General features: G+C 56.9%; 1 protein-coding gene across 2 annotated transcripts; it reads left to right on the forward strand.

The window, feature by feature from the left end:
* Positions 1–23,250, forward strand: WDTC1 (WD and tetratricopeptide repeats 1). Of its 2 annotated transcripts, none has more exons than XM_054395481.1 (16): positions 1–30; positions 4,166–4,313; positions 6,612–6,695; positions 7,215–7,261; positions 8,346–8,457; positions 8,575–8,762; positions 9,385–9,567; positions 9,999–10,093; positions 11,094–11,209; positions 12,461–12,536; positions 14,138–14,222; positions 16,013–16,186; positions 20,241–20,476; positions 21,202–21,370; positions 21,722–21,914; positions 22,285–23,250. In XM_054395481.1, exons 2-16 carry the CDS (start codon positions 4,206–4,208, stop codon positions 22,480–22,482), a joined length of 2,064 nt encoding a protein of 687 aa, XP_054251456.1. In that variant the 5' UTR covers positions 1–30; positions 4,166–4,205; the 3' UTR covers positions 22,483–23,250. The 2 variants fall into 2 exon arrangements, with proteins under 2 accessions (XP_054251456.1, XP_054251457.1); XM_054395482.1 differs by having other exon boundaries at positions 14,141–14,222.
* Positions 23,251–25,171: the final 1,921 nt, after the last annotated feature.

Raw genomic sequence — 25,171 nt, forward strand, 5'->3', positions numbered from 1 at the left:
CGCTGAGCCCGCACCCGGCAGGCCTGACAGGTAGCGGTCCAGCCGGGATCCGCCCGCACCCGCAGCCCCTCCTCCCTGCCAGCTACCCCCCTGCCCCTTTCCTTGTCAGCTATCGCCCCTCGCACCCTTCGCCCTGTCAGCTCTATCCCCCACACCTCCTTCCCTGTCAGCCAGTCCCCCCCCCCCGTGCTCCCTTCTCTGTCAGTTATACCTCCACACCCCCGTTCCTGACAGCGTTCCCCCCCCGCCCCATGCTCCCCTCTCTGTCGTCTTCCCTCCCCACCCGGCATCCCCTTCCCGGCCAGCTACCCCGCACCTTGTACCTCCCTTTCCTGGCAGTTCGCCCCCATCCCCCTGCCAGCTCCCTCTTTGCTGTCGGTCACCTGCACCTCAGGCCCTTGCAGGTGCCCCCCGCATCTCCCTGCCGGGCACGCCCTCTCCTCTCTGCCAGCAGCCTGACCTCATCCCTCTGAAGAAGCCCTCTTTCATCCATCCCCCTGCTCAGCCTCTCATCCCTCACTTTCCCCATCCCTTCTGCCTGCCCTCTCCCTCTAACAAGCTCCTCTTTCCCTTCAGCCTTCTCCACACCTGCATCCTCTGGCTGGTACCTTCCCCCCTGCCAGGTTTAGCATTTTGACTTCTCTGCCCCCCTCCCACAACTGGTGCTGCCCTATTCTCACTTCTTCTCCCCTTTCCTAAGGGCTGACTCTGCCCTGCTCCCTCCCCTGCTCACCTTTCCTTGGCTAAAGCCTTCACATGAAACTTTCCCTTGTCTGGGTGGGTGTCCTGCAGCCCTTTTCCTTGGAGAGGGGATCAAGATCAATCTTTCCTTCTCTGCCAGCATCTGCTGGCTAAAGTCCTTCCTGCAGCTACTGGGCCATGTGGGTCTTGGTGTTGAGCTCTTCCTTGTGCCAGGCTGAGCTGTTGCCTTGCATCTTCCCTTTCTTCCTGTGGATGGCAGCTGGAGGGTGAAGGGTAGAGGTGGGGTGGCAGCTCCAAAGGGTGCTGCCTGAGCTGTATGCACTGCATGCCTGGGCAGTCCCTGGCACTGCTGTCCTCTCGTGCTGGGGCAGTCAGGTCTCTGGTCCTACCTCTTCTGCCCACCTCTCTTGTAAGCAACTCCTGTTGCTGGTTGGCTGTGTTCTGAGCCATCTGTCCTGGGGAGCAACTGCTGCTCCTGGCAACTCCTCCAGCTGTAGCCAACCCTTTTCCTGGGTGTCTGCTGCTACCCAGGTAATTCCCTCTGGATTCTCCAGGTTTGTTAGTGCAATGTGTTTGAATTTGAGCCATGACCTCTTGGAAAGTCAAGGTAAAGAGGAAAGGGAGGACAAGTTGTGAAGAGGAGCCTGCAGAGTTAGGTCCCAGGTGGTGTTTGGAGGGGTGAAGTAGTTCACAGATGCTGAAGGGAAGGGTCCCAGGGATCTTCCTCTGGCGTGAGTGCAGGATCTGCAGGGCTGACAGCATGCAGAGTGCTGCTGCTTCCAATGACCTTGAGTTTGGAGGCTGAGAAACTTGGGTGCAGCAGAACAGTCAGGAACTGGGTTGCTTGTTGAAGGCTACTGGTTTAAGAGGGAGTCCTGCTGTTTTGTGGGGCTCCTCAGCACAGAGGGAGCTTTGCTGCAGGGCAGTGGTTCCCACCTCTCAGCCCTGATGCCCATGGCCCTGGGGCGCTTCTCTGGCTCAGTGCCTTGCTGTGTGCAGAGCTGAGGGGGTGGGGGGTTGCAGGTGGCTCAGTGAGGAGAGAATACATCCAAGCAGAGGAGCCAGTCCCCCAGATCCCAGCTGCATTGGGACTGTGGGCCTTAAACCCAATGCATTGTTTGTGCTGTCCCAGTTGGGGCTTTGTTTCCAGCAGGGGTTCCAGGGCAGCTGAAGGTGCCAGTTGGGGAAGGTCAGAGAATTTTGTCAGTTCCCTTCCTCCCTGTACCCTGAAGCACCATTTCCAGGTGTGCTTTAGGTTCCTGGGGGATCAGAGGTACAGCTTCTGCTTCTCTGGCTGTTTGGGTAACTCTCTGCAGGACCCCGCACAAATCTGAGGAGATTTTGTGCTTTGTGCCAGGGTCAGCTCCTGCCTGGAGCTCCTTGTTCTGCCTATGCAGTGCTGTGGGCAGCAGTCCTCAGCCTTGGGAGAACTTGGAGCTCCTGTCAGAGTAGGAGCTCTGCACCTTAACTTGAGAACCAGGCAAGTGTCATCCTCATGGTAATCAGAAACCTGGGAGTGTGAGCAGTTGTGGCTGGTGGACAAAGTCTCTCCTGGACTGAGAATTTGCGATTTCCTGATTCTTTGTCTGAGGTTATTGAGGGCCTGAAATTGGCCCAGGGGAGGGTTAGACTGGAGATGAGGAAAAGTTTCTTTGCTGTAAGAGTGGTCAGGGATTGGCACAGGCTGCCCAGGGAGGTGGTGGAGTCCCCATCCCTGGAGGGGTTCCAGAAAGCTGTGGCCATGGCACCTGGGGCAATGGTTTGGTGGCCGTGGTGAGGTTGGGTGGATGGTTGGACTGGATAAGCCTGGAGGACTTTTCCAACCCAAGCAATTCCATGATTCTGTGAAACAGTCCTTGGAACTCCTCCTCCTGGGGAGCTGCCTGTGTACACTGGCTGATGGCTTCTGGAGGGTGAAGCCCAGGCCTCTGGGGACCCCGGAGTGCAGGAGCCTGCTGGCTTTGCTCTGCAGCGTGGCTGCATGGCCTTGAAGTTGCTCCTGGTGGAGGCTCTTGCTTGGCAGATGAAGCAGTAGAGACTGAGGCAGCAATTGTCAGACCTCTGCCTGCCCTCAGCTGGGTTCTGTGTCTCAGTGAATCACCATTTCCTCCTCCAGCAGAGGACAGAGTGGAAACTGTGGCTTGTTCTGCTGGAGACTGTTCTAAAGAGAAGCTGCAGTGATTGGTGGCACAGGACAAAGCCAGTCTCTGAAATTTCAGTTATTTGCCTTTTCAAGAGAGCTGGAGAAGTCTCAAAGTGGGACAGCACAGGGCCTGTGGGATGTGGCTGAGGTGAGTGACATCATTTCAGCAAGGACAGCTTTGGAGCAGAGCCTGCTGGGCCAGGCCAAGGGGGGATGCTTTGAACTAAAAGAGGTGGTGAGACCCTGTCCCAGGCTGCCCAGAGAGGTGGGAGATGGAAGACCCCTGGAACCAGGTCAGGTTGTTTGGGGCTCTGAGCAAGCTGCTCTGGTTGGGGATGTCCCTGCTGGCTGCAGGAGTTGGACTGGATGAGCTTGGACGGTCCCTTCCCGCCTAGGGCATTCTGAGATTTCTCTGAGGCTGGTCCTGTGTGGTGTCACTGCTGGTTGGCTGCTCTGGGCTCTAAGGAACACTTACACCTTTTGGTCGGTTTTGGGGGCAAATGTAGTAAATGAGGGAGAAGAGGTGGCAAAAAATCAGTGCCTTGTGTGTTCCCTTTTAAAGAGTCCTGGCTGTAGAGCATGGGGAATGGAGTGGGACCAGAGAAGGGCAGTGCAGGTGGGGAGGGGTCTGGAGCACAAGTTTTGTGATGAGTGGCTGAGGGAGCTGGGGCTGTTGAGGCTGGAAAAGAGGAGGCTGATGGAGACCTCATTGCTCTCTGCAGCTCCCTGAGAGGAGGCTGGAGCCAGGTGAGGGTTTGGCTCTTCTGCTGTGTAGCAAGTGACAGGATGAGAGGAAACATCCTCAGGTTGTCCCAGGGGAGGTTTAGGTTGGACATGAGGAACAATTTCTTCTCCAACAGGGTTGTCCAGGCCTGGCCCAGGCTGCCCAGGGCAGTGGTAGAGTCCCCATCCCTGGAGGGGTTTCAGAGCCCTGGAGCTGTGGTGCTGAGGGCTGTGGGGTTGGCAGTTGCCATGGCAGCATTGGGTCAGTGTTTGGATCTGAGAGGACTCTTCCACCCAAAAGGTTCTGTGGGGCAGGCTGTGGAGGTGGTGCTGCTCTGGACATGCAGAGGCTTTGCTGGTGTCCAGTGTGGCTTCTGCAGGCTGATGTCAGCAGCAGCTCTGCTCCTTGTGCATTTTATCTGCACTCTGGGAATGGCCTCCTAAGTCAGATGCTCTTCAGTCTTGCACCTGCCCTGCCCTCAGGTTCTTCAAGGTGGCTTAGCCACCACTGCTGTCTGACAGTGAGCTCCCAGAGCTGGGCTGTAGGTGGGCTGATGTCTGCATCCTGCCTCTGCTCCCCCCTCTTCTGCCCTGCAGGTAACTAAATGCCCTCGGTGGTGCTGCCTGCTCTGTTGGCATGCTTGGATGCACAGCAGCTCTTCCAGTAGCTTCTTTTCGTCTGCCTGGCTGCAGGAAGATGGCAAAAGCAAACATTACCAGAGACATCATCCACAGACAGATCAAGGTAGGTGGCAGAGCTCCTGGTGGGTGCCCAGCAGATGGGAAAGCCTCGTTGGGGGTGGGGTGGGAAATCCTCAGGTTGCTGCCTTCGGTTCTGCAAAGCTCTGTGCTGCCTGGGAGCTGCTGAGCTGTGAGCACACACACAGGGCCTGCCCCTGGCCTGAGCGAGGAGCTGGGCTGAGGGCTGGCATGGCAGCACTGCAGCTCCCTCCCTGGCACACAGCACACCCTGCTGCTCTGACACCAGCAGCTCGCTGCCTTTCCAGCACAGCTGAAGACAGGAGCAGGGCTCCCGTGCCTGGCCCCTTAGCCAGCCTCCCCCAGGAGCTTTCTGTCTGCTGCTTTCTGTGCTCTTTCCGTGTGATCTTGCCATCAAAGGTATTTTCTGACTGTAGTGGAGCTAATGATCTCTGTCTCAGTCTCTCTCTGTCTCCTTCTCTTTCAAGAGTGATGTGTTGCTTCCTTTGTGTTGGGAGAAACTTCAGCGGTGGTCGGGATCGTGGCTGGGATCAGTCACTCCGTGGCTGTTTGTGAAATACCAACGGGAAAGGCCCGGCTGGGGCATACACAATGGGCAATTATTGCTGGCACTGGAGGCTTTCAATCATTTGCAGCTTTGCTGGTAATCAGCATGCACAGAAGTGGTCTGGTAGTGGCCAGAATGAGCAACTAGGAGCTTGAATGCTCACTTAAGGCTGCAGTTTGGTACCAAACTTTGTATTTTAAGCTGGTAATTGAAGCCATCTGCAAAGATTCCTGTTGCTGCTCTAACAAGGAGGGGATGGTTCTGTGGTTGAAGCCTTAGCCTGGGACTGTTTCACACTGTCTGCTCCCTTAGGCTTTCATGTGTGACCTTGAGAAGGTTGTTTCCTCTGGCAGCTCCTTGTAGGCAGAGCAGTGCCCTGCTGCACAGAGCTCTCAGAGGTTGCAGGAGCAAGGCAATTAGAACTGCAGCACCTTGCACTGGGCCTGGCAGGCCTTGGGGAATGCAATCCATAAAACCCTGCCGAGGGCTTTGAAGCCTGGAATGGAGGCTGCTGCATAGAGCCTACTTGGGTTTGGTTTTCCTCCAGTCCCTTCCTGTCTGTCTCCCTTTTGTTTTCAAGTGGCTTTTGTTGTGTGGAGGTCGTGACTGAGCTGTGCTGAGGTTCTTTGTGTCTGCTCTGGGGCTGCTGATGTGTTCCTGGTACCATCAGTGTCACTCCTCACGTTGCTGTGCTCACCTCTGGGTGGTGCTCAGGATGATTTAAGTTGCCTTCTCCTGACTGTAGCCTGACATGGGAGAGGACCAAGGTTTGGTCAGCCCCTAGGAAGGAATCTCCTTGGACCTTAGGTGTTCCATCCAAAAGCTGACCTGCAACCCGTTTTCTTCAGGCTTGCCTCTGCAGTTGGCCTTCTTTCCTGGAAGCCATCTGCTGATGCATCTGTGAGCCCCATGAGATCAGAGCAAACAACTGTCCTGCTTTCCTTCACCTTCACTTGTACTGCTGCAGCTCTGTGGCAGCTGCTCTCTTCCCTGTGGAACAAGCTCTGATGTGCTGCTGCAGCTGCCTGCTCCTGCTCCACTCCTGATGAAAGACACCAGCTCCAAAGGATCCTCTCCAGTTACCTTCCCCACTGCCCTGCCCCATGCTGGTGCTTCAGAACAGATCTGGTGTCAGTGCAGACTTCTCCTGAGCAGCAGTGCTCCAAAATCCCTGCCAGGAGCTAAGGATGGCTGCTCCCAAGCTCTTCTCCAGCTTCTGTTTCTGGGCCAAAATAGGCAACTTAGCCTTCCCTTAGTGTGGGCCTCTCAAACCTGGTCTTGGCTACCCAGCTGGAGTCTGGCAGTTAGCTAAACCTCATCTCCTGCAGGGCCACAGGGGAGCTGCAGGGGCACCTCTACAAGGCCTGGAGTGACAGGACTGGGGGCAATGGCTTCAGTCTGGGAGAAGCTGGATTGAGATGAGACATTGGGAAGAAATTCTGCCCCAGGAGGGTGGTGAGGCTCTGCAACAGGCTGCCCTGAAGAGCTGTGGAGCCTCCAAGCCTGGAGGTGTTCAAGGCCAGGTTGGATGAGGCCTTGAGCATCCTGGGAGGTGTCCCTGCCCATGGCAGGGGGTTGGAACTGGATGAGCTTTGAGGTCCCTTCCAACCCAGCCCAGTCTGTGCCCAATTCAGGGGCAAGGATTACACACACCTCCTGTCTGCCCACTGCATGGCAGGTCCCTGGTGCTCTGGACACCCCAAGAGCTGGCAAGGGCCCTGCCTGGCTGTGGGGGGGCAGGGGCTGTGCTGCAGTGTCTGTGTTTGCCTGCTGCAGGAGAGGGGAGCGCTGGGCTTCGAGCGGCACTACCACGTCACAGATCCCTTCATCCGCCGCCTGGGGCTGGAGGCAGAGCTGCAGGTACGTGGGGGCTGGCAGCAGCCCTGCCAGTGCTGGGCTAATGCTTGGGCTGGAGGACCTTAGAGGTCTTTTCCAGCCTGAGCAGTTCTCTGCTGCAGTCACCCAGCAGCAAGGTGCTTCTGAGAGAGAGCGATCAGAAGTGTTCCCTGCGTGGAATCTGTCAGCCTAGCCCAGGGCTGTGGAGGCAAAGTCACCTCTGCAGATGTAGAGCAAGATTTCAGTTGCAGCCTCTGAGTCTAAGCTGCCACCTTCTTCAGCACTCCTGGGTTTGAGTTGGTTTTGTTTTGCTCTTTCTGCTGCAGCCTGTCTGACTTTGCTGAAGGTGCTTCTCTGCCACCTGGGTGTTTGGGGTTGGGTTGGGGTTTGTTTTTTGTCTTTTCAGGGTTGGAATAAACACCCTGCTTGTGCTGGACCAAGTTGTTGTATGTGTAGAGCTCACTGTGCCCTTGTCTCACAGCAACTCTGTTGGCTCAGTCTGGAGTTTGTGTAATGTCATCTTCCCTCTTTTTCTCTCCTCAGGGTCACTCTGGGTGTGTCAACTGTCTCGAATGGAATGAAAAAGGAGAGTAAGTGTGTGGCTTGATCCAGGGGATCAACAGCCTGATAACCCCAGGTTCTCCCAAGGGCTGGATGTAGGTCATGTTACCATAAGCAGCTGCCTCCTGTGCCTGGGGAAGTGGAGCTCAGGCTCCAAGTTTTGAAGTGTAGCAGAGCTCAGGCTCCAAGAGCTGCTTGGGTTTTGTTAACTGTATCTGGGTGCTGTTAGAAATGCCCCTTGAGTTCAGAAGGGAAATGGTCAGCAGAAGTGCAGCTTGAAGGCTGCCTCTCTTCTCTTAAGTGGTATTATGGATTATGATGGATCTTTGGGATTTGCCCAGCTGGTAGTGGCATTTCCCCACCCCCTTCAGCATGCTGATGAAAGCTTCTGCTGGGGGACAAATACATAAGGGAGGGAGGGAGAGAAGCAGAGAGCTCACCTCTGTGCAGTCTTAGAAACTAAACACAAATTTCCTTCAGCCAAGTGGAATAAAGAGTTCCTGCATGAGAAGTGCCTGGCTGGAAGGAAGGGCTTCTTGACATGTTTCTGACATGCTTCTCACAGGATCCAAAGTCTGCTGCCTGATACTGCCCAGAAATATTTAGCAGGGAGGATTTCATGTGCTTGAGAGAGATCTGGCTGCAGGGAAGCAGTGAAAGCAGCTGATAGCTGCAGATAGCAAGTTCTTCTGCTTCAAAGCATGCAGGAGGGAAATGGGGCCTGGCAATGCCCCTGCCACAGCCTGTGGGTCATGGAATGAGCCCTGACTTGGGGCTGCTTGGGCACATCCAGAGCCCAGGAATGCCTTGGATTGAGTTTGGGGATGCTGGGGAGCAGTGAGTGCAGCCAGGCTGAGCTGCAGCATGCAGGCCCTGCACTGTGCTAACCTTCTGGCTTCTCCTCCGGAGCTGCTCTGTGTCTGCTTTGCCCTGAGCTGGGAGAAGGGCTTGGCGCATGGGGAGCAAGGAGAACACAGCTGAGAGAGGAGAGGAAGTGAGCTGCTTAGGGCTGCATTAACTGACAGGCTGCCTGTGGTCAGACCACTCTCAGGAGCTGGTCCCAGTGTGGAGCAGAGGAATGCACAGTGCAGATCTCTTGTCTGTTCCTTGCAGCTTGCTGGCCTCTGGCTCTGATGACCAGCACACCATTGTCTGGGACCCTCTGCACCACAAGAAACTGCTCTCCATGCACACAGGACACACTGCAAACATCTTTTCTGTCAAGGTACCTGCTTGGAAGGAATGAACTGCTCACAAAAGCAGCAGCTGAAGCAGCAAGAGAATAGATCCTTGCTGGGAAACATTTTCCTGGGAGGAATTTCACCCCCTCTGTCTCCCCCAGTTCCTGCCACACTCAGGGGATCGGATCCTGATCACTGGAGCTGCAGACTCCAAGGTGCATGTTCATGACCTGACAGTGAAGGAGACCATCCACATGTTTGGGGATCACACCAACAGGGTGAAGAGAATCGCCACGGCCCCCATGTGGCCCAACACCTTCTGGAGTGCAGCCGAGGATGGGCTCATAAGGTACAGAGCTCAGTCCTCCCCCGGCTGGGCTGCTGTAGGAGCTGGGCTGGGAGCCAGTGCTGTGTGCTGTGTGCTGTGTGCAGGCTGCAGGCAGGAGAGCTTGCCCTGAGCTCATCCCTTCCTGATGCTGCAAGGATTCACCTTCCAGTGTGGGTTCCTCTGAGGAATGCTCTGCTCAGCTCCTCTGTTCTCTGTAGAAAAACGGAGGCCAAGAGAGGAGGAGCCAGGGCAGGGGGAAGGGAGGTGGAGCACTGGGTGGTGCTTCCCTCCAGAGTCACTGAGACTCTCAGACAGTGTCACTAGGAGAGGCTGTTCCACCTTCAGAGCAGCTGCTGTCTGTGAGGTCAGGACCTGGGGGTTGATCTGGAGCTTGGATGAATGTGTGCATGGCACAGAGCTGGGCTCGTGTTGGACACCAGGCCCTGGCACCAAGGTGCTCAGCTGAGACACTTCCTGGCACCGTTAACGGTGGTTAGTGGCATTGCTGTCCCCTCTCCGTGCCCAGGCTAGGTCCCCAGGTGTGTGCTGGGCACTGTAGCTGTGCTGCTTTGGGTGGGCTCTGCTCTGCTCCCCTCCCCTCCCCGCGGCTGCCCTGCTCTCAGCTCCTCCCCCTCGCCCACAGGCAGTACGACCTGCGGGAGAGCAGCAAACGCTCCGAGGTGCTGATCGACCTCACCGAGTACTGCGGGCAGCTGGTGGAGGCCAAGTGCCTGACAGTCAACCCCCAGGACAACAACTCCCTGGCGGTGGGGGCCAGCGGCCCCTTTGTGCGGCTCTACGACATCCGCATGATCCACAACCACAGGTGACCCCCGGGACTGCAGGGGCAGGGCATGGGCTGGGCTCCAAGAGGGAGATGGAGACTGGAGAGGAGGCAGAAATGTTTGACACTGAGCTGGGTAGAGCCTGGCCCGGGCTGCCCAGAGAGATGGGAGCTGCCCCATGCCTGGCACCATCCCAGGTCAGGTTGTTTGGGGCTCTGAGCAACCTGCTGCCTGCAGGATGAAAGTTGAAGGTCCCTCCCAGCCCAAACCATTCTGTGATGCTGTGAGCACTCTGGCACTCAGCAGCCTCACTGTGAGGTTTCTCTTGGTCTCTAGCACAGCTCCAGCTGCCCCAAGCTGTGTGAGCTCCCTGGGCTGCACCGAGGCAGGCAGGAGGCCCTGCCCTGGGCTGTGAAAAACAAGTGGCAGCATAGGTGAGGCTGTGACTGAGACTCTTCTTCTTTCTGGCCAGGAAAAGCATGAAGCAGAGCCCCTCAGCTGGGGTGCACACCTTCTGTGACCGGCAGAAACCTCTCCCAGATGGGGCAGCCCAGTACTACGTGGCAGGTACTGGCTGGGGCCGGTGCTGAGGCTGACTGCTGGGGCCTGTTAATGCCTGAAGGAGCAGAGTTCTACTCACCACACACAAAGCCACTGCTGGGAAGCTTCTCTGACCCAGGGATGTTCCCTGGAACTTGTAAGATGTGGCCCTGGGCAGCTTCCTCTAGCTGGAGATGTCCCTGCTGACTGCAGGGGGTTGGCCAAGATGCCCTTTGAGAGTCCCTTTCAACCCAGTGCCATCTGTGAAGCTGTGAATTCCTGCCCAGGCTGCCTGCCCACTTGCCCTGCTTTGGCAGTGCTGTGGTGCTGAGCTGCTGCCTGTCAGGTGGAAATGTCTCTGTCACCTCTGCTGGAGAGCCCTGAGTGCTGTAGGAGCTGATCCCAGCAGGGCTGCTCTCTTTGGCAGGGCAGCAGCCTGGCCTCATGCTGCAGATGAGGAATGGGTGCTGCAGGATCTGGGCAGCCTGGATGATTCCTTCCCCACTGCTCAGCATTTACTACCTTTGTTTTTTTTTTTTTTTCCCCCTCCAAATGTTTGGATTTCGAAGAGGATCTTAGCCCAGCATATTCAGCAGACCAGCTTTGACAGTTTGGCTTCTGATGAGTCCCACTGGAGGGTTTCTTGGGTCCCTTGAATTGGTCATGCACCACATCTGCTGTCTGAGGCAGCAGAACCTGTGTGTGAGCTGAATATTTAGGAGCCTTGGTTTGGTTGTGCTTGGGACTTCATTAGGAAGCTCTGATGAGAGGGTTGGAGATGGAGGAGCCAAATCCATGTGAATCCCTCAGACTGGGGTTTGCTGGGCTCCAGCCTTGCCTTCCTGAGGGGATGGCCTGGCAGGATTGGTGCTGAGGCCCTGGGAGGGCACAGCTGTGTGCTTGGGTGCCCTTGGCAGAAGGATTCAGCACTCTGCTGCCTGTGCCTCGTGACCTTGCCCTCCCGACAGCCTCTTGCAGGAGGGGGCAGCTGGGGTGGCACTCAGGTGTGGGCCTCTTCCCTCCACAGGGCACCTGCCTGTCAAGCTGCCAGACTACAACAACCGCCTGCGGGTCCTGGTGGCCACCTACGTCACCTTCAGCCCTGATGGCACCGAGCTGCTGGTCAACATGGGAGGGGAGCAGGTGAGGAGGCAGAGGCAGCTGGGCAGAAAGCTTCACATCTGAGTCACCACCCATTGCTGTGCCTGCTTGCAAGCAGCGGCAGCAGCTTCTCTGTGGGTGCCAGAGCTGAGCTGAAACTGCTTTTGGTTCATGCTGGCTGAAAGGTCTTCGCTGAAGGGGTTGCCAAGCACTGGAACAGCCTGCCCAGGGCAGTGGTTGAATCAGAGAAAGGGTTGGGCTGGGAGGGACCTTAAGGATCATCCAGTCCCTGGTTCTGGGCAGAGACAGCTCCCACCAGCCCAGGCTGTTCCAGGCCTCATCCAACCTGGCCCTGAACACCTCCAGGGAGGGGCATCCACAACCTTCCTGGGCAGCCACATCCTCTTCTGGGTTTGCAACTCACATTTCACTCTTTGGAAAGAGGAGAGGTGGGTAAGACGGTTCTGGAACTGACCTTTGCTGACCTAGAAAAGGTTTCCTAACTCCTCCTTGAAACCTCAAACTGCTTCTGTAATAGAATCCAGTGGATAGAGAAGGTGGAGAGGCAAAGGCCTCCACCTGGAATATTGACTGCTTGAGTTTGAAGCACTGGGAGATACTCCTGGATCTCTGGTAAAGCTCATCAGTGGGATGAGAAAAATCCTCCTGACAACATCAATCAGTGTGGATTAAGCAAGACCTTTGTGGGCAGCTTGCTCTGCGGTTGTCCTCCACAGATGGCTCTCCACACCTGCCCTCCTTCCCTTGGAGGGAAGGTGCTGAGTCAGCTGGATGGGGCTGGGCTGGCAGCTCCTCTGCCAGCAGAGTTTTGAGTTAGAGCTTCGCAGGGCTGCTTTTGAGGCTTCTCAAGAATCCTGGGGCTGTCTTGGAGAAGCTTCTGCCTTGGTTTCATTTGCCACCTTCTCTGCCAAGGGAGGTTTGATCTCTCTGTGATCTTTGGGTTAGTGAAATGGTTGAAGTAGCTGAGTGGGAGTGAAGCTTTCTGAGCAGCTTGGTTTGTGGTCAGGTCATATTTTATGCTCTGGAAGCATGGAGAGAACTTTGAGTAGGACTTCTCAGCAGTGTTCTTCCTGCCTGCAGTGCTCTTCCTGCCCCCAGTGCTGGAGTGGCACTGTGTGCCCCCTTCTGTAAACCACAGCCCAGCTAGAAAACTGGGAATGGCCAAGCACAGCTCTGGAGCCTCAGCCCAGCCTGGCCCTGTGTTCCCTCTGTCACCTGAGCATTGCTGTGCCCTGCCTGTGCTTTTGCTCTCACTCTCTCTCCATTCCCTAGGTCTATTTGTTTGACCTGACCTACAAGCAGCGCCCATACACCTTTCTGCTGCCCAAGAAGTGCCATGCTGCAGGGGGTGAGTACAGAGCTGCTGTGGCACTGGGGGAAGGCAGAGGGAGGTCACACAGCTCTCCCTCGGGGTGCAGCTGGGCAGGAGCTGGGGCACTGGAGTGGGACCTGGCTGCTGCTGGGCTGTTCCTGCAGCACACATCACAGCCTGAGCTCTGAAACCCTGCTGCAGGGTGGCAGGAGGGGAGGTGTCTGCCTGTGTGGAGCTGAGCAGAAGGCACAAAGCTGTGCACAGAGGCTTTGCAGGGTGGGTGAAGGCCTTCAGCTGAGCAGGAAAGCTTTGTGGCTGGGGATGGAAGTGCTGAACTGGGTTTCTCTCTTCCAACTTGTTAGTAAAGCGCAGACTGCATCTGCGGCCACCTCACACTCACCAGGAGGGAGGCAGAACAATCCCTTCCCTGCTCTAAGAACTGGCCTGGTGATGAGGTGGTTGAGTCAGAAGTCCTTTGTTTGAGCAGAGGTAAATCCAAACACACTGAGTGCTGGCCCTGCCCCTTCCAGGGCCTGTTCTTACAGAGGCCCTGCAGGCAGCAGCTGCAGTGTCCCTGCTGGGGCAGAGGCTGCCTCTTATCAGGGGAGTGTTCCCTGGCCCTGCAGCTCTCTGGCAGGCTTTGCTGTGTGCTCAGTGTGCCTTCAGCCAGCCCTTCCCACCCTGGTACCAAAGCCCTGCCCTGCCTGCCCTTCTCTGCAGTGCTGGCTGCAGGAGGCTGAGCTGTTCTGTGCTGCCTGCTGGGGTCATGCTGTACATGGCAGGACAGTGCTGGAACAGGCTCTTGGTGCTGCAGCTGCAGCAAAGGCTCCACCCTGTTGGGCACAGAAAGGTCAGGCAGAGGCTGTGGGAGGGTGGTGTGGGTGCAGAGGCTGAGCTTGCTGTGCAGGCTGGGCAATGGCTCTGCTCTCCCCAGCTGTGACAGGGCCCCAGCAGCACTGCCAGCTGCAGCAGAAATGCAGTTTGTCACCATTTCAGCTGAGTGTTGTCTGCAGAAGTGGCAGACAAAGTGCCTGTGTGACCTTCAGAGGATCACCTCAGCTTGTAGCAGCTCCAGGAGCTGTAGGGTGGGAAAAGAATGAAAGGTGCTGAGGGCCATGGCCCAGTGGTGGTTTGTCAGTGCTGGCTTAGCAGTTGTACTTGATGATCTGAACTGTTCAGATCATCAGGGTTCTGACTCTGTCATCTGGAATTCCTTTACTGGAAGCCTGCAGTGGTTCCACTCATCCTCCTTGTTCCACAGCCCAGCTCTGAGTCCTTACCTGAGTGACTCACACCACAAGCAGGGCCCTGAGGAGCTCTGGGCTTGTTCTGAGGGTGGTGCAGCTCAAGCCACCCTTTCCTGGTGTGTGTGCTCAGCTCTGTGTGCATCCAGCTTGCAGTTCTGCAGTCCCATTGCAGAGGATGCTGCAGAGGTTTGGGCAGAGGGCAGGTCCCATCTGGGTGGGTGCAGGAGGTGAGGTCATGGCAGGTTCCTCTCTGCTCTGCCTGGGGCTGTGGTGCCTGAGGCTCTGCTGAGAGAGAACCTCCTGAAGCCTCAGGTGTGAGCCTGGGTGATCTGCATTGCTCCCTGGCCTGGCTGCATGGCTGAGCTTGGTTGTTCTTATGTCTCTCTGCAGAAGTGCAGAATGGGAAGACCTCCACCAACGGCATCCACCTGCACAGCAACGGCTTCCGCCTGCCTGAGGGCAGGGCCCACGCCAGGTGAGGCACAGCCCTGCTGCCCCCCTGCCTTTCCTCTCCTCCCCTTCCTCTTGCTGAGGTTAGGTGCTGCAAGGCAAGGTGTGAAGTCCCAGTTCCCCTTGGTGTCTTGGCTTGGTTGTCAGCTGGTCCTAGGAGCTGTTGGCTTCTGCTGCCTGGGCTGCAAGCAAGAGGCACAGCCTGGGAGAAATGTTGTCCAGGAGGACTCTGCCCCTCTTGTGGTGATAGCAAAGGGTTTTTCAGGCCTGGAAGCAAGGTGGTTTTAGTGATCCTGAGTGGTTGTTACTTCTTGATCTGCAGGATGTACGTCTTGAGAAATGGGAGAGTTTGTCAAGTCACAGAGCCCCAGAGTTGGAAGGGACCTCTGGAGCTCACCCAGTCCAACCCCTCTGCTCCAGCAGGGCACCCACAGCAGCCTGCCCAGGGTGGGTGGAAGCTCTGCAGAAAAGGAGACTCCACAACCTCTCTGGGCAGCCTGCTCCAGGCCTCCAAGCAGCCTCACACCAAAGAAGTTTCTCCTCCTGTTCAGATGGAACCTCCTGAGTTCCAGTTTGTGCCCCTTGCCCCTGGGCACACTGGGCAGAGTCTGGCCTCAGCTTCTTGTCCCCCACAGGTCCTTTATCTCTTGCTGAGCATTGCTCAGATCCCCTCTGGGGCTGCTCTTCTCCAGGCTCTCAGCCCCAGGGCTCTCAGCCTTTGCTCCTCACAGAGCTGCTCCAGGCCCCTCAGCAACTCTGTAGCCTCCCCTGGTCTCTTTCCAGCAGCTCCTTGAAAGAGCCTTGCTTCCCTTTGCTCTTTTTTGGTCCCTGCCTGCTGCAAAGTCAACTGAGGAGGAGTCCACTCCTGCAGTCTGCAGGCAGCTAGGAACGGGGGCAGAGCCCTCTCCTGTTGCTCCTGCTGCTTCTTTCTGTCGGAGTAAAGCCCGTGGGGGTGAGGCAGAAGCAGGCTCGCAGGAAGCCGATCTCGCTGCCTGCTCTCCTGCGGTGAGGAGGGCGGATGGGAGGCAGGACGCCGCCGCTCAAGCCCTTATTTGGGTAGTCTGGGTTCCAGCAGGCCCTGGCTGAGCGCTTTCAGCTCGGCTCCTCTAGATGGCTCCTCCGGCACAGCGCTGAGATGGGGCTGCGGCGCTGGGCTGCTGAGCGTGGGCTTTGTGCAGCCCTGGGAACTCGGATGCTTGGCTGCCTTCTGGGTTTGCATTGTGCTCCTCACTGGTGAGAGAGGCTCGGGGATGGTGTTTGTGTAAAGATGTTGCAGTGAGGTGGGGGTTGGGCTCTTCTCCCTCGTAACCAGAGACAGGATGAGAGGAAATGGCCTCGAGTGGCACCAGGGGAGGGTTAGGTTGGACATCAGAGGAAACTTCTCCACTGAAAGGGTTCTCAAAGCCTGGCACAGGCTGCCTGGGGAGGTGGCTGAATTCCCATCCCCGAAGGGTTTAAGAGACACAGAGATGTGGTGCTGAGGGCCATGGGTTAGCAGCAGCCTTGGTGTAGAGCCTTAAAGGTCTCTTCCAGCCAGACTGGTTCTGTGTTCTGGGTGTTGCTGAAGCCTGAGGGTTAGATTGGTGAAAGCTCAGTGCTGGATCTAAAGGAAAAAAAAATGGCCAAGTGGTGGTCCAGAAGAGCCCTTCCTTCTAAGCTCAGCTCATTCCCCTTCAGGGCCTCCTGCCTCTTCCTGACACCCCTGGGCTTAGCTGATGCTTGCTAGGACTCCCTCAGCCAGGGCAAAGCCTGCAGCCAAGGAGTCACCAGAGCTTCAGGAGGTGACCCTCACCTGGCTCCTTCCTTTCCCCTCAGCCCCCAGGTGGAGTTGCCTCCCTCCCTGGAGCGGCTGAAGCAGCAGGCCAACGAGGCCTTTGCCTGCCAGCTGTGGACCCAGGCCATCCAGCTGTACAGCAAGGCAGTGCAGAAGGCGCCCAACAACGCCATGCTCTACGGCAACAGAGCTGCTGCCTACATGAAGCGCAAGTGGTAAGGAGCTGCAGAGCCCAGGGGGGCTTGGGGGCACCCTGCTACAGCCACAGAGCTGTCCTGGCTGGCAGAGCCCTCAGGGGTCCTCCAGGCCAGCTGCCAGCCTGAGGGCACCGTGGCCACTGAGCTGTGTGCCAGGGAGTGCCCAGTGCCCACGGGGAAGCACTGGGCTGCCCAGTACATGGGGCAGGGTTGGGGTTCTGGGATCCAGCTGTAAAAGAGTCACCCCTGGCACAGAGCAAAGGATTGCAGAGCCGCAGGGAGAGCCACAGGCAAGCACAGCTGCTTGTGGCTCAGCACTTTGCCTGCTGCTGTGCCGAGCAATGTTCTGTGCCCTTCCTGTCTGAAAAGAACCCAAACCCCCTACTGAGGAGCTGCATCCTGAGTGCCTGCAAGGGTGATTGTGGCTCTGGGTGGTTCTGGGCTGCATTGGGTGGCTCTGGGCTGCACTGGATGCATGGCTCTAACCCTGCTGTCAGGTGAGAGAATGGTTGCTGTGCTTTGTAGCTTCCTAGCTGCTGCTGGAGGGTTGTTGCAGCACTGTCTGGAGCTGCTCTGCTGCTGCTTTACCCAAGCAGCCACTGCTGCAGGCAGGCAGGGCTGACCTGGTGGTCCCTGTGTTCCTACAGCTGAGCCATCTTCTCCTGGACTGGAAACAAACCTCTCTGAGAGGGGCCTGGGGAGGTGGCAACCAGTGCCTCAGAGTCTGGGGGAGGTTCTTTCTTGATTGTTCCAAGGCAGCTGTTAGCCTCTGCAGTGCTAATGTCTTCTCTGACCAGTGGCCAGAGCTGCATCTGCAAGATACAGCTGAGTTATTTTAGTGCCTGTCCCCTGGAGCAGGATGAGGCTGAGGACCGTGACTTGCCATTAACATATTTAAACCAGCTCTGGTCCTTCATCTCCATTTGCTTTGTGAGGATATCCTCCTCCTCTCCAAGCTGAAATCCCCACTCTGAATTCTCCTATCTTCCTGCCAAGATAAAGAGCAGCCAGCAGTTGGTGACTGCCCTGCTGGCTGTTTTGCAATAGCAGAGATTTGGGAGCTGCCTCAAAAAACGACCTCAGTGTTCAGAGGGAGAAGAACAATAGGTTGAGATTAAGGGATGGAAGACAGAAGCTGAGTGCTGATCTCATGAGTGACATTTGTCTCAGAGGAGTTGTTGTTCTCGAGGGGTGTTGGCAGCTCTGGACCTTCCTGTGTGTTGGACAGAGCTTTGTGACAGCTTTGGGTAGCAGGGAGATGAGAAAATCTGGGCACAGAGGGTTTCTGTGGCATGCAGTGAGGAGAATCTCAACAGTACTGAGCTGGGCCCTCAGGTGCAGGAGAGCTGGGGCTAGGAGGAGCTGGTGGTGCGTGGCAGGAGGAGGCTGAGGTGGCACAGAGCAGGAAGGTGACCCCTGCTGAGGCACCATGTGTCTGAGGTGCCCTTCACCTTGGCAGCAGCAGCAGCTGAAGGCCACCCTGCAGAACATTGCAAGGTTTGCCTTGGCCTCTTTCTTTGAATAACAGAGAGCCAGAAGAAAGGAAGTGCTGCAGTTTGCTACCCTCCCCTTGCTCATCTCCCTTCAGATGCTGCTGGTGCTCTGCAGCACTTCACAGCCTGCCTGTCCTTTGCAGACGTGCTCCAAAGAGCCAACTGCAGCCCTCTCCAGATTGCTGCTGGCAGGCTCTGTTGACAGTGCTTAGCTGATTCCAGTCAGAGCCTTTCTGCATGAGCTGAGGCAAACCTGTAACAAAGGAAGGAGTCAGTGCCTGCTCCACAGCTCATCTGCACACTTCCACACCAGGCTGGGGGGTGTTGGAGGCTGGTATTGAGGGTGAAGGATTTCTGAGGGTGCCAAAGCAGCTAACAGCTCAGCTCCCAAAGCATGAGACACTCACCTGGCACCAGAGCAGGGAACTCAGTCCTCTGCCTCTCAATGCAAGTGCCCTGATCAGAGAACCATGGAATGGGTTGGGTTGGAAGGGACCTTAAAGATCATCCAGTTCCAACCCCCTGCCATGGGCAGGGACACTTCTCACCAGCCCAGGCTGCTCAAGGCCTCACTCATCCTTTGGGCAGCCTGTTCCAGTGCCTCACCACCCTCCTGGGGAAGAATTTCTTCCTAATATCTCATCTCAATCCAGCTTCTCCCAGTCTGAAGCCATCACCTCTCATCCTGTCACTCCATGCCTTTGCTAAAGCTCTCCTGGAGCCCCTTCAGGTACTGGAAGGCTGCTCTGAGGTCTCCCTGGAGCCTTCTCTTCTCCAGGCTGAGCAGTCCCAGCTCTCAGCCTGTCCCATAGCAGAGGTGCTCTAGCCTCTGATCATCTTTGTGGCTTCCCTTTGTAGCCACTCCAACAGTTCCATGCCCTTCTTGTGTTAGGGGCTCCACAGTTGGCCACGGTGCCCCAGGTGGGGTCTCAGAAGAGTGGAGCAGAGGAGCAATCTCACCCAGCCAGCCTCCTGGGTGAGGCACAAACCAGCCCTCAACCTGTGTTTCTCCTGCTCAGCTGCATCTCTCATGGGGAAGGCTTTCTGCCTTCTGTACTATGCTAGCAAGCTGCAATCCATGGCCAGTGTCCACCTAGCTGGGGGGGTGGAGGGGCTGAATGGTTTGCAGAACGTGCTTGTGGCACTAGATAAGCTCTGCTTAGCATCCAGCCCCAGGATCTGGAGCTCCCTTTAATGAGGCAAAGCGTCTCCTCCTCCTGACACAGGCTCCACAGAGCTGGAATTGTTGCTCTGTCGAGGGACAACTCACCCCCCCTGCCCCTTGGGACTGTTTCAGGCTTGGGTAGGTGCAGTGCAGGTAGGTTACAGGTACGAAGCAGCAGCAGCACCATCATCATAATCATCATTACTGCTGTCTTCGCCATCATGTGGAGGCTTGGCACACTCTCCCAGGACAGATTGTGGTGCCCCTGAGCAGTCCAGGCCCAGTGCTGGTACAGCAGGCATGGCAGCCCTGCCTGGCTCCTCAGCCTCTGTCAGTCTGAACTGAACTCCAGTGTGCTAGGCTGGGCAGGGCTGCAGCTGCCAAAGCACTCTGGAGGCATCCCTGCTCCCACAGCCATGAAGCCCAGGGAAATCAAGTGTCCAGTAACTCTAGATCCCAGAATCCCAGCGTGGAGGGGCTGGAGGGGGCCTCTGAGATCATCCAGTCCAGGGCCCCTGCTCCAGCAGGGCACCCACAGCAGCCTGCCCAGGAGCACAATGGCCAGGAGGGGCTGGAAGCTTTCTGGGCAGCCTGCTCCAGGCCTCCAGCACCCTCACACCAAAGAAGTTTCTCCTCCTGCTCAGGTGGCACCTCCTGGGTTCCAGTTTGTGCCCTTTGCTCCTTGTCCTGTCCCTGGGCACCACTGAGCAGAGTCTGGCCCCAGCCTCTTGCCCCCCACCCTTTATCTCTCGCTGAGCATTGCTCAGATCCCCTCTGGGGCTGCTCTTCTGCAGGCTCAGCCCCAGGGCTCTCAACCTTTGCTCCTCAAAGGATCTCAGAATCCACCATGCCAGCAGCCTGCTGTAACGCTGATCGCTAAAACTTAAATGGTTCCTCTGGAAAGGTGAGAGAAGGTTTCTGTCCCTCGGGGCCGTGCAGCGTGGGGCGTCTGTGGCTCCTTCCCGAGGGCTGCAAGTGGCCGTGGGCAGGCAGGGAGCTGCTGCCACGCTGAGCGCCCACCAGGGGGCGCCCGTGAGCCGCCGTGCTCTGAGGAGGCCCTGCGCGCCTTGCAGGAGAGGCCTTGGCCAGAGGGCTTCTGCAGCCTCCATCTTCAAAGGACTTCCCCAAGAGTGCTCTGCCAGGGAGCTCTGCTCTGCTGCATGTAAAATGGCAGGTCCGGTCTCGCTGGAGTTCAAGGGCTGGCTGTGTGCAGGGAGCTGCCTTCAAGGAGCTGGGCTTGGCCAGATGGTGCCCCCGAGAGACAGCAAAGGCTGTTGGTGCCTGTGGGGTGTCTGCTTGCACAGGGAGAGCTGCAAACAAGCAGCTGTGGAGTGAAATGAGGGCTGGGAAGCAGCCGTGGAGGACATGCACTGGGTCTACTCAGGTTTCTAATCCACTTCTGCCTGCCCCTCAGGGATGGGGACCATTACGATGCTCTAAGAGACTGCTTGAAGGCCATATCCCTGAATCCATGCCACCTGAAGGCACACTTCCGCCTGGCCCGCTGCCTCTTTGAGCTCAAGTACGTGGCAGAAGCCCTGGAGTGTCTGGATGACTTCAAGGGGAGGTTTCCAGAGCAAGCCCACAGCAGTGCCTGCGACGCCCTGGACAGGGACATCAACGCAGCTCTCTTCTCCAAGAGCGATAATGGTGAGCACTGCTCTGCAGGCTGCTGCTGCTTCAGGCTGCAGCAAACCCCAAGGGCTGCACAAGGAACTTCTCTCCTTAACCTGCCCCTCTGCAGTGCAGCCCCAGCTGCTGGGAGAGATTGATTGTTGCTGTGTGCAAAAGCCTGAGCCTGCGCTCTCCTTGTGCCTGGCCCTGGTTTGCTCTTGAGTCAGAGCATGACAGAAGGAGTCTGACGTACCCAGAAGGGCATCTGGAAGGAGCTTTGTGCTTCTGAGCTCTGCTCTCTGCTGCAGATGTCCTTAGCTCTTCCCCAAAGCTGTTGGGATCTCCTTCAGAGCTGTGGCATGGAATCCTAGAATGGCTTGAGTTGGAAGGGACCTTAAAGATCGTCCAGTTCCAACCCCCCTGCCATAGGCAGGGACACCTCCCTCTAGCCCAGGATGCTCAAGGCCTCATCCAGCCTGGCCTTGAATGCTTCCAGGGATGAGGAGTCCACAGCTTCTCTGGGCAACCTGTTCCAGTGTCTCCCCACCCTCATAGTAAAGAACTTCTCCCTAATGTCCAACTCAAATCCACCCTGCTCCAGTTTCAAGCCATTGTCCCCTGTCCTATTGCTACAGGCCCTTATAAAAATTCCTCCCCAACTCTTCTGTAGCCCCTTCAGGTACTGGAAGGCTGCTCTAAGGTCTTCCCAGAGCCTCCCATTCCTCCCCAGACTGATGAGGGCCATGCTGTCTTCCTTCCAGCTGAAGACAAGAAAGGGGGAGGCCCCATCCGGCTGCGAGCCACAGGCCGCAAGGACTCCATCTCTGAGGACGAGATGGTGCTGAGGGAGCGCAGCTATGACTACAAGTTCCGCTACTGTGGCCACTGCAACACCACCACGGACATCAAAGAGGCCAATTTCTTTGGCAGGTAGGTTGGCAGAGCATGGAGGGGTTGGAGGACAGGAGCGGGAGCAGCAGCAGAATGCCCTCTGTCATGGGGTAAGGCCTCATGCACAGCCCTGAGTGACTGTCACGAGTGACACCGATGCTGGTGTGCAGGGTTGGGAAAGGTGTCAGCAGCTCTGCTCCTGGGGGGGCTCAGTAGTAGATCTACAGAGCCAGCTGGGCTAGGGATTGAAAGCAGGAATCCTGGGGGTGGAAGGAACCCACACAGAGAGTCTTAGATTCATAAGTGTGAGGGGTGGCTGCCTGGTGGCTCCTGGCTGCTGGAGCTGAGGCTCTGAGCTGTGCTCTCCAGCCTCTGCTCCTCGCTCCCCAGCAATGCTCAGTACATAGTCAGTGGCTCGGACGATGGCTCCTTCTTCATCTGGGAGAAAGAAACCACCAACCTTGTCAGGGTGCTGCAGGGAGATGAGTCCATTGTGAACTGCCTCCAGCCTCATCCCAGTTACTGCTTCCTGGCCACCAGTGGCATCGACCCAGTGGTGCGGCTGTGGAACCCCAGGCCGGAGGTAAGAGCTGCAGTGGGAGGTTGGGAGCTGTGCCATGCACCCATCAGGACCCTGCTGGCATCTTGAGAGTTGCAGCAGCAGTAGCAGCCCCTCTGTGTCCCATCACTGGCTCACTGAGTCATAGAATCAGGGAATGGTTTGGGAAGGGACCCCAAAGCTCATCCAGTTCCAGCCCCCTGCCATGGGCAGGGACACCTCCCACCAGCCCAGGCTGCTCAAGGCCTCATCCAGCCTGGCCTGGAACACCTCCAGGGAGGTGTTCATCCTCCATCCACAGCCTCCCTGGGCAACCTGTTCCAGTCCCTCCCCACCCTCACTGTCCAGAAGTCCTTCCCCAGCCTCAGTCTGAGTCTCCTCTCCCCTCCTGCAGAGTGAGACCCTGAATGGCCGCGTGGTGGTGGACATGGAGGGGGCGTCGCAGGCCAACCAGCGGCGGATGAACGCAGACCCCCTGGAGGTGATGCTGCTGAACATGGGGTACAGGATCACAGGGCTGACCAGCGGCGGGACTGGGGGCTCGGACGATGAGGACAGCTCAGAGGGGCAAGTCCAGTGCCGGCCCAGCTAAGGCAGAGCTGCCTCTCCTCTCGGCGTTTGGCCCGAAGGGAACTGAGTTTCCTTGGCCCTGGACTGTCTGCACTGCCCCCACTGTGCCCAGGGCAGGACGAGCTGGCAGGGGCAAGAGCAGCTGGCTCCAGACCCTCATCGCCTCCTCCTGCTCCTGTTGTGCAGCACCGCAGCGCAGTGCAGGGTTTGCCTTTAGTGGAATTTAGTCCCCACAGGGGTCTTTGAGTTGTCTGTAAGCAGTGTGAGCTGGTGAGTCTTCTTCTTTCTTTTTTTTTCCAATGATGATTTTTTCCCCCCAGAGCTGCTGTGTGGTCTGGTGCAGGGGGCTGCTGCCTGCATTTGGAGAGGGGATGTTCAGTTCCTGAATAAAACACAAACCTAGGGGCAGGGCTGATGGAATGAATTTACTGCAGTGCCCTTAGTCCTGAAAGCTTGACTCTACTTTTGTGCTGCCATCCTGTCTGGAGGCCCCTGCTTTAGGGTGGTTGGCTATGGAGCACCAGGTTTGTCCCAGAGCAGCTTTCTCCTGGCCTTGCTGCCAGCTGTAGGTGTACTGTGTGAGGGGCTGCATGCTGCCTGCCTTGTCCCTGGGCATCTGAGTTGATAAATTGGTGAAGGCGCTAGGTGTGTGCAGCTCACCAGGGCAGGAGGTGCTTGCCCAGCAAACCACATTCTGCTGTGGTCTGGGAGCTCGCAGAGAAAGGTGGCAGCAGTGGCCCAGGTTTGCTCAGAGGCTGAGGGCTGGGGCAGCTGAAGCTGCTGAGGACAGGGGCTGGCAGCAGCACTCTGCCAGAGCTGCTCTGTGCACTGCTCCAGACGTGTGGAGCTGTCTTCAGCTTCTCCTCCCCATGCTGGAGCTAAGAACGGTGCCCCCAGGGGTGTGCTGCCAGCTCAAGCTTGGGGCTGTCAGCAGCATGGTTCTGGGCTTGGCCAGGGTGAGCCTTCTGCAGCTCCTTGTGGGTGTAACATCTGATGGATCAGAGGTCCTCTCAGGAACCCTCCTTCCTCTTCCTGCCCTGTACACACTGACTCTGGCTGCACAGCCAGGAGTGCACCTGGACGTGCAGCACTCAGCTTCCATTCTCTGCCCTCTGGTGTAAGGTGCAGCCCTGGTTGTTCCTCTGCAGTTGCCAAACACTAACTAGCAGGCAGAGCCTGCACAGCTGTGCTGCAGCCAGCTCCCCAGGGCTTGGGTTTTTCCAGGACTATCAACTAAGACCAAAGAGCCCCTGGAGATCCAAACCGCTCTGTGCTGCCTCCTCTCTCAGTGCTGAAGGTCTGAACATGGCAGCCGTGGGCCCGGGGCTGTGTCTGGCAGTGCTGTGTGTGCTGCAGCAGGGCTGTTCTTCCATGTGGTGCAATCCCTGGGCTTCCTGTTCCTGCTGGGGGAGGATGAGAGGCCTCCCTTCCCCTTCCTCCTCTGGCTGCTGCTGGCTGCCAGGCGCCGACGAGAGGCTGCGCAGTGCTGGCTGAGCCAGGCAGCTGCTTCCTCTGCCTTCCAGAACAGTCTTTGTGAGACAAGGGAGAGAGGTCATAGAGGCTCCTGGCTGGCAGCATCTCTCCAAGGATACTGTTCTCTGCAAAGAGAGGTCCCCTGTGGTGCTCTCTCGGTCACACTGGAGCTAGCTGGGAGCTGATCTCTGCCCCTGAAGGACATCCAGCTCCTCTTTCACGTGTGGGTGAAACTGAGCCTTAGTGCAGCCTGGCCCTCAGCACCCAGCAAGCACTGCCTGCCCTTGTGCTCTGCCAGGCTGTGGTGGCAGCTTTGTCTTCCATCTTCTGCTGAGGCAGAGCCCTCCTGGGGCAGTGGCACTTGGCTGTGTTCCAGGTGGTGCCAGCATGGTGCCCGTGGGCTGTTACCTGCTGGGCTGGGAACCAGCTGCCCTGCCCTGCCCCACGGCTGCGCTGCCCCTTGCTGCTCTTTAAAACCCAGAGACAGCAGAAAAATTCTTCTCACTTGGGTGGCTTTGTGCCATGCTCTGGCCTCTCTTTGCTCAAGGCTCTCCTCCTAGATGCAGCCTCTTTCTTTCCCCTCTTCTCCTCCCACTCAAACTTTTTTTTTCCCTTTCAGCAGACAATTTCTGCAGACTTTGATTTATTTCTCTTTTTTAAACTGAGAGCCTGAGATGGAAAGCTCTGAAGAGAACAGCCCTCTCCCTCCCCATCCACCTTTTGCTGTGGCAGCTGTTTTTTGTTGTTTTTTTTTCACCCTGGTGAGACAGTGCAGCTTTCCTACCTGCTGGTTGCAGTGTGAGAGCTGCACCATTCCCTGCCTCTGCAGTGGATTGCTTCTCTTCTTTGTTTTTGTTTTGGTTTGTTTTTTCCCCCTCTTTTTAATGGCTGCTTTGGTTAAAAAAGATAAATAATAATAATGGGAGAGAAGGGGAAGGAGAAATCTTTTCCTCTAGCCCCTTTTCCCCCTGTCGTGGGCAGATTACCTGCTTTGTCACTTGTTAATGAGGAAATTGTATTTATTGGTGGAGGAAAAAACATGCTGGGGAAGTAGGGAGAAGATGTTTTATTGACCTCTGCTGTTTACTTCAGCCCCCTCTTTGGGAAAGCTTCTTCCTGCTCTTTCTGGTTAACTCTTTCTAGCCTGGGATGTGCAGGGATGCCTCCTTTATTTTTGTATTCCAGCACCAGGCTCTCCCCTGGAGACCCTGGGCTTCTCCTACTGTTGCAGTGAGCAT

This window comes from Indicator indicator, chromosome 33 (assembly GCF_027791375.1).
Source record: "Indicator indicator isolate 239-I01 chromosome 33, UM_Iind_1.1, whole genome shotgun sequence".
Classification (NCBI taxonomy): domain Eukaryota; kingdom Metazoa; phylum Chordata; class Aves; order Piciformes; family Indicatoridae; genus Indicator; species Indicator indicator.

Bases quoted from the DNA above. Each gene is read 5' to 3' on its own strand.
- WDTC1 (XM_054395481.1), top strand. From the start codon at position 4,206: ATGCTTGGATGCACAGCAGCTCTTCCAGTAGCTTCTTTTCGTCTGCCT. The intron at 4,314-6,611 runs GTAGGTGGCAGA...TGCCTGCTGCAG, and splicing joins TCATCCACAGACAGATCAAG to GAGAGGGGAGCGCTGGGCTT. The intron at 8,458-8,574 runs GTACCTGCTTGG...TGTCTCCCCCAG, and splicing joins CAAACATCTTTTCTGTCAAG to TTCCTGCCACACTCAGGGGA.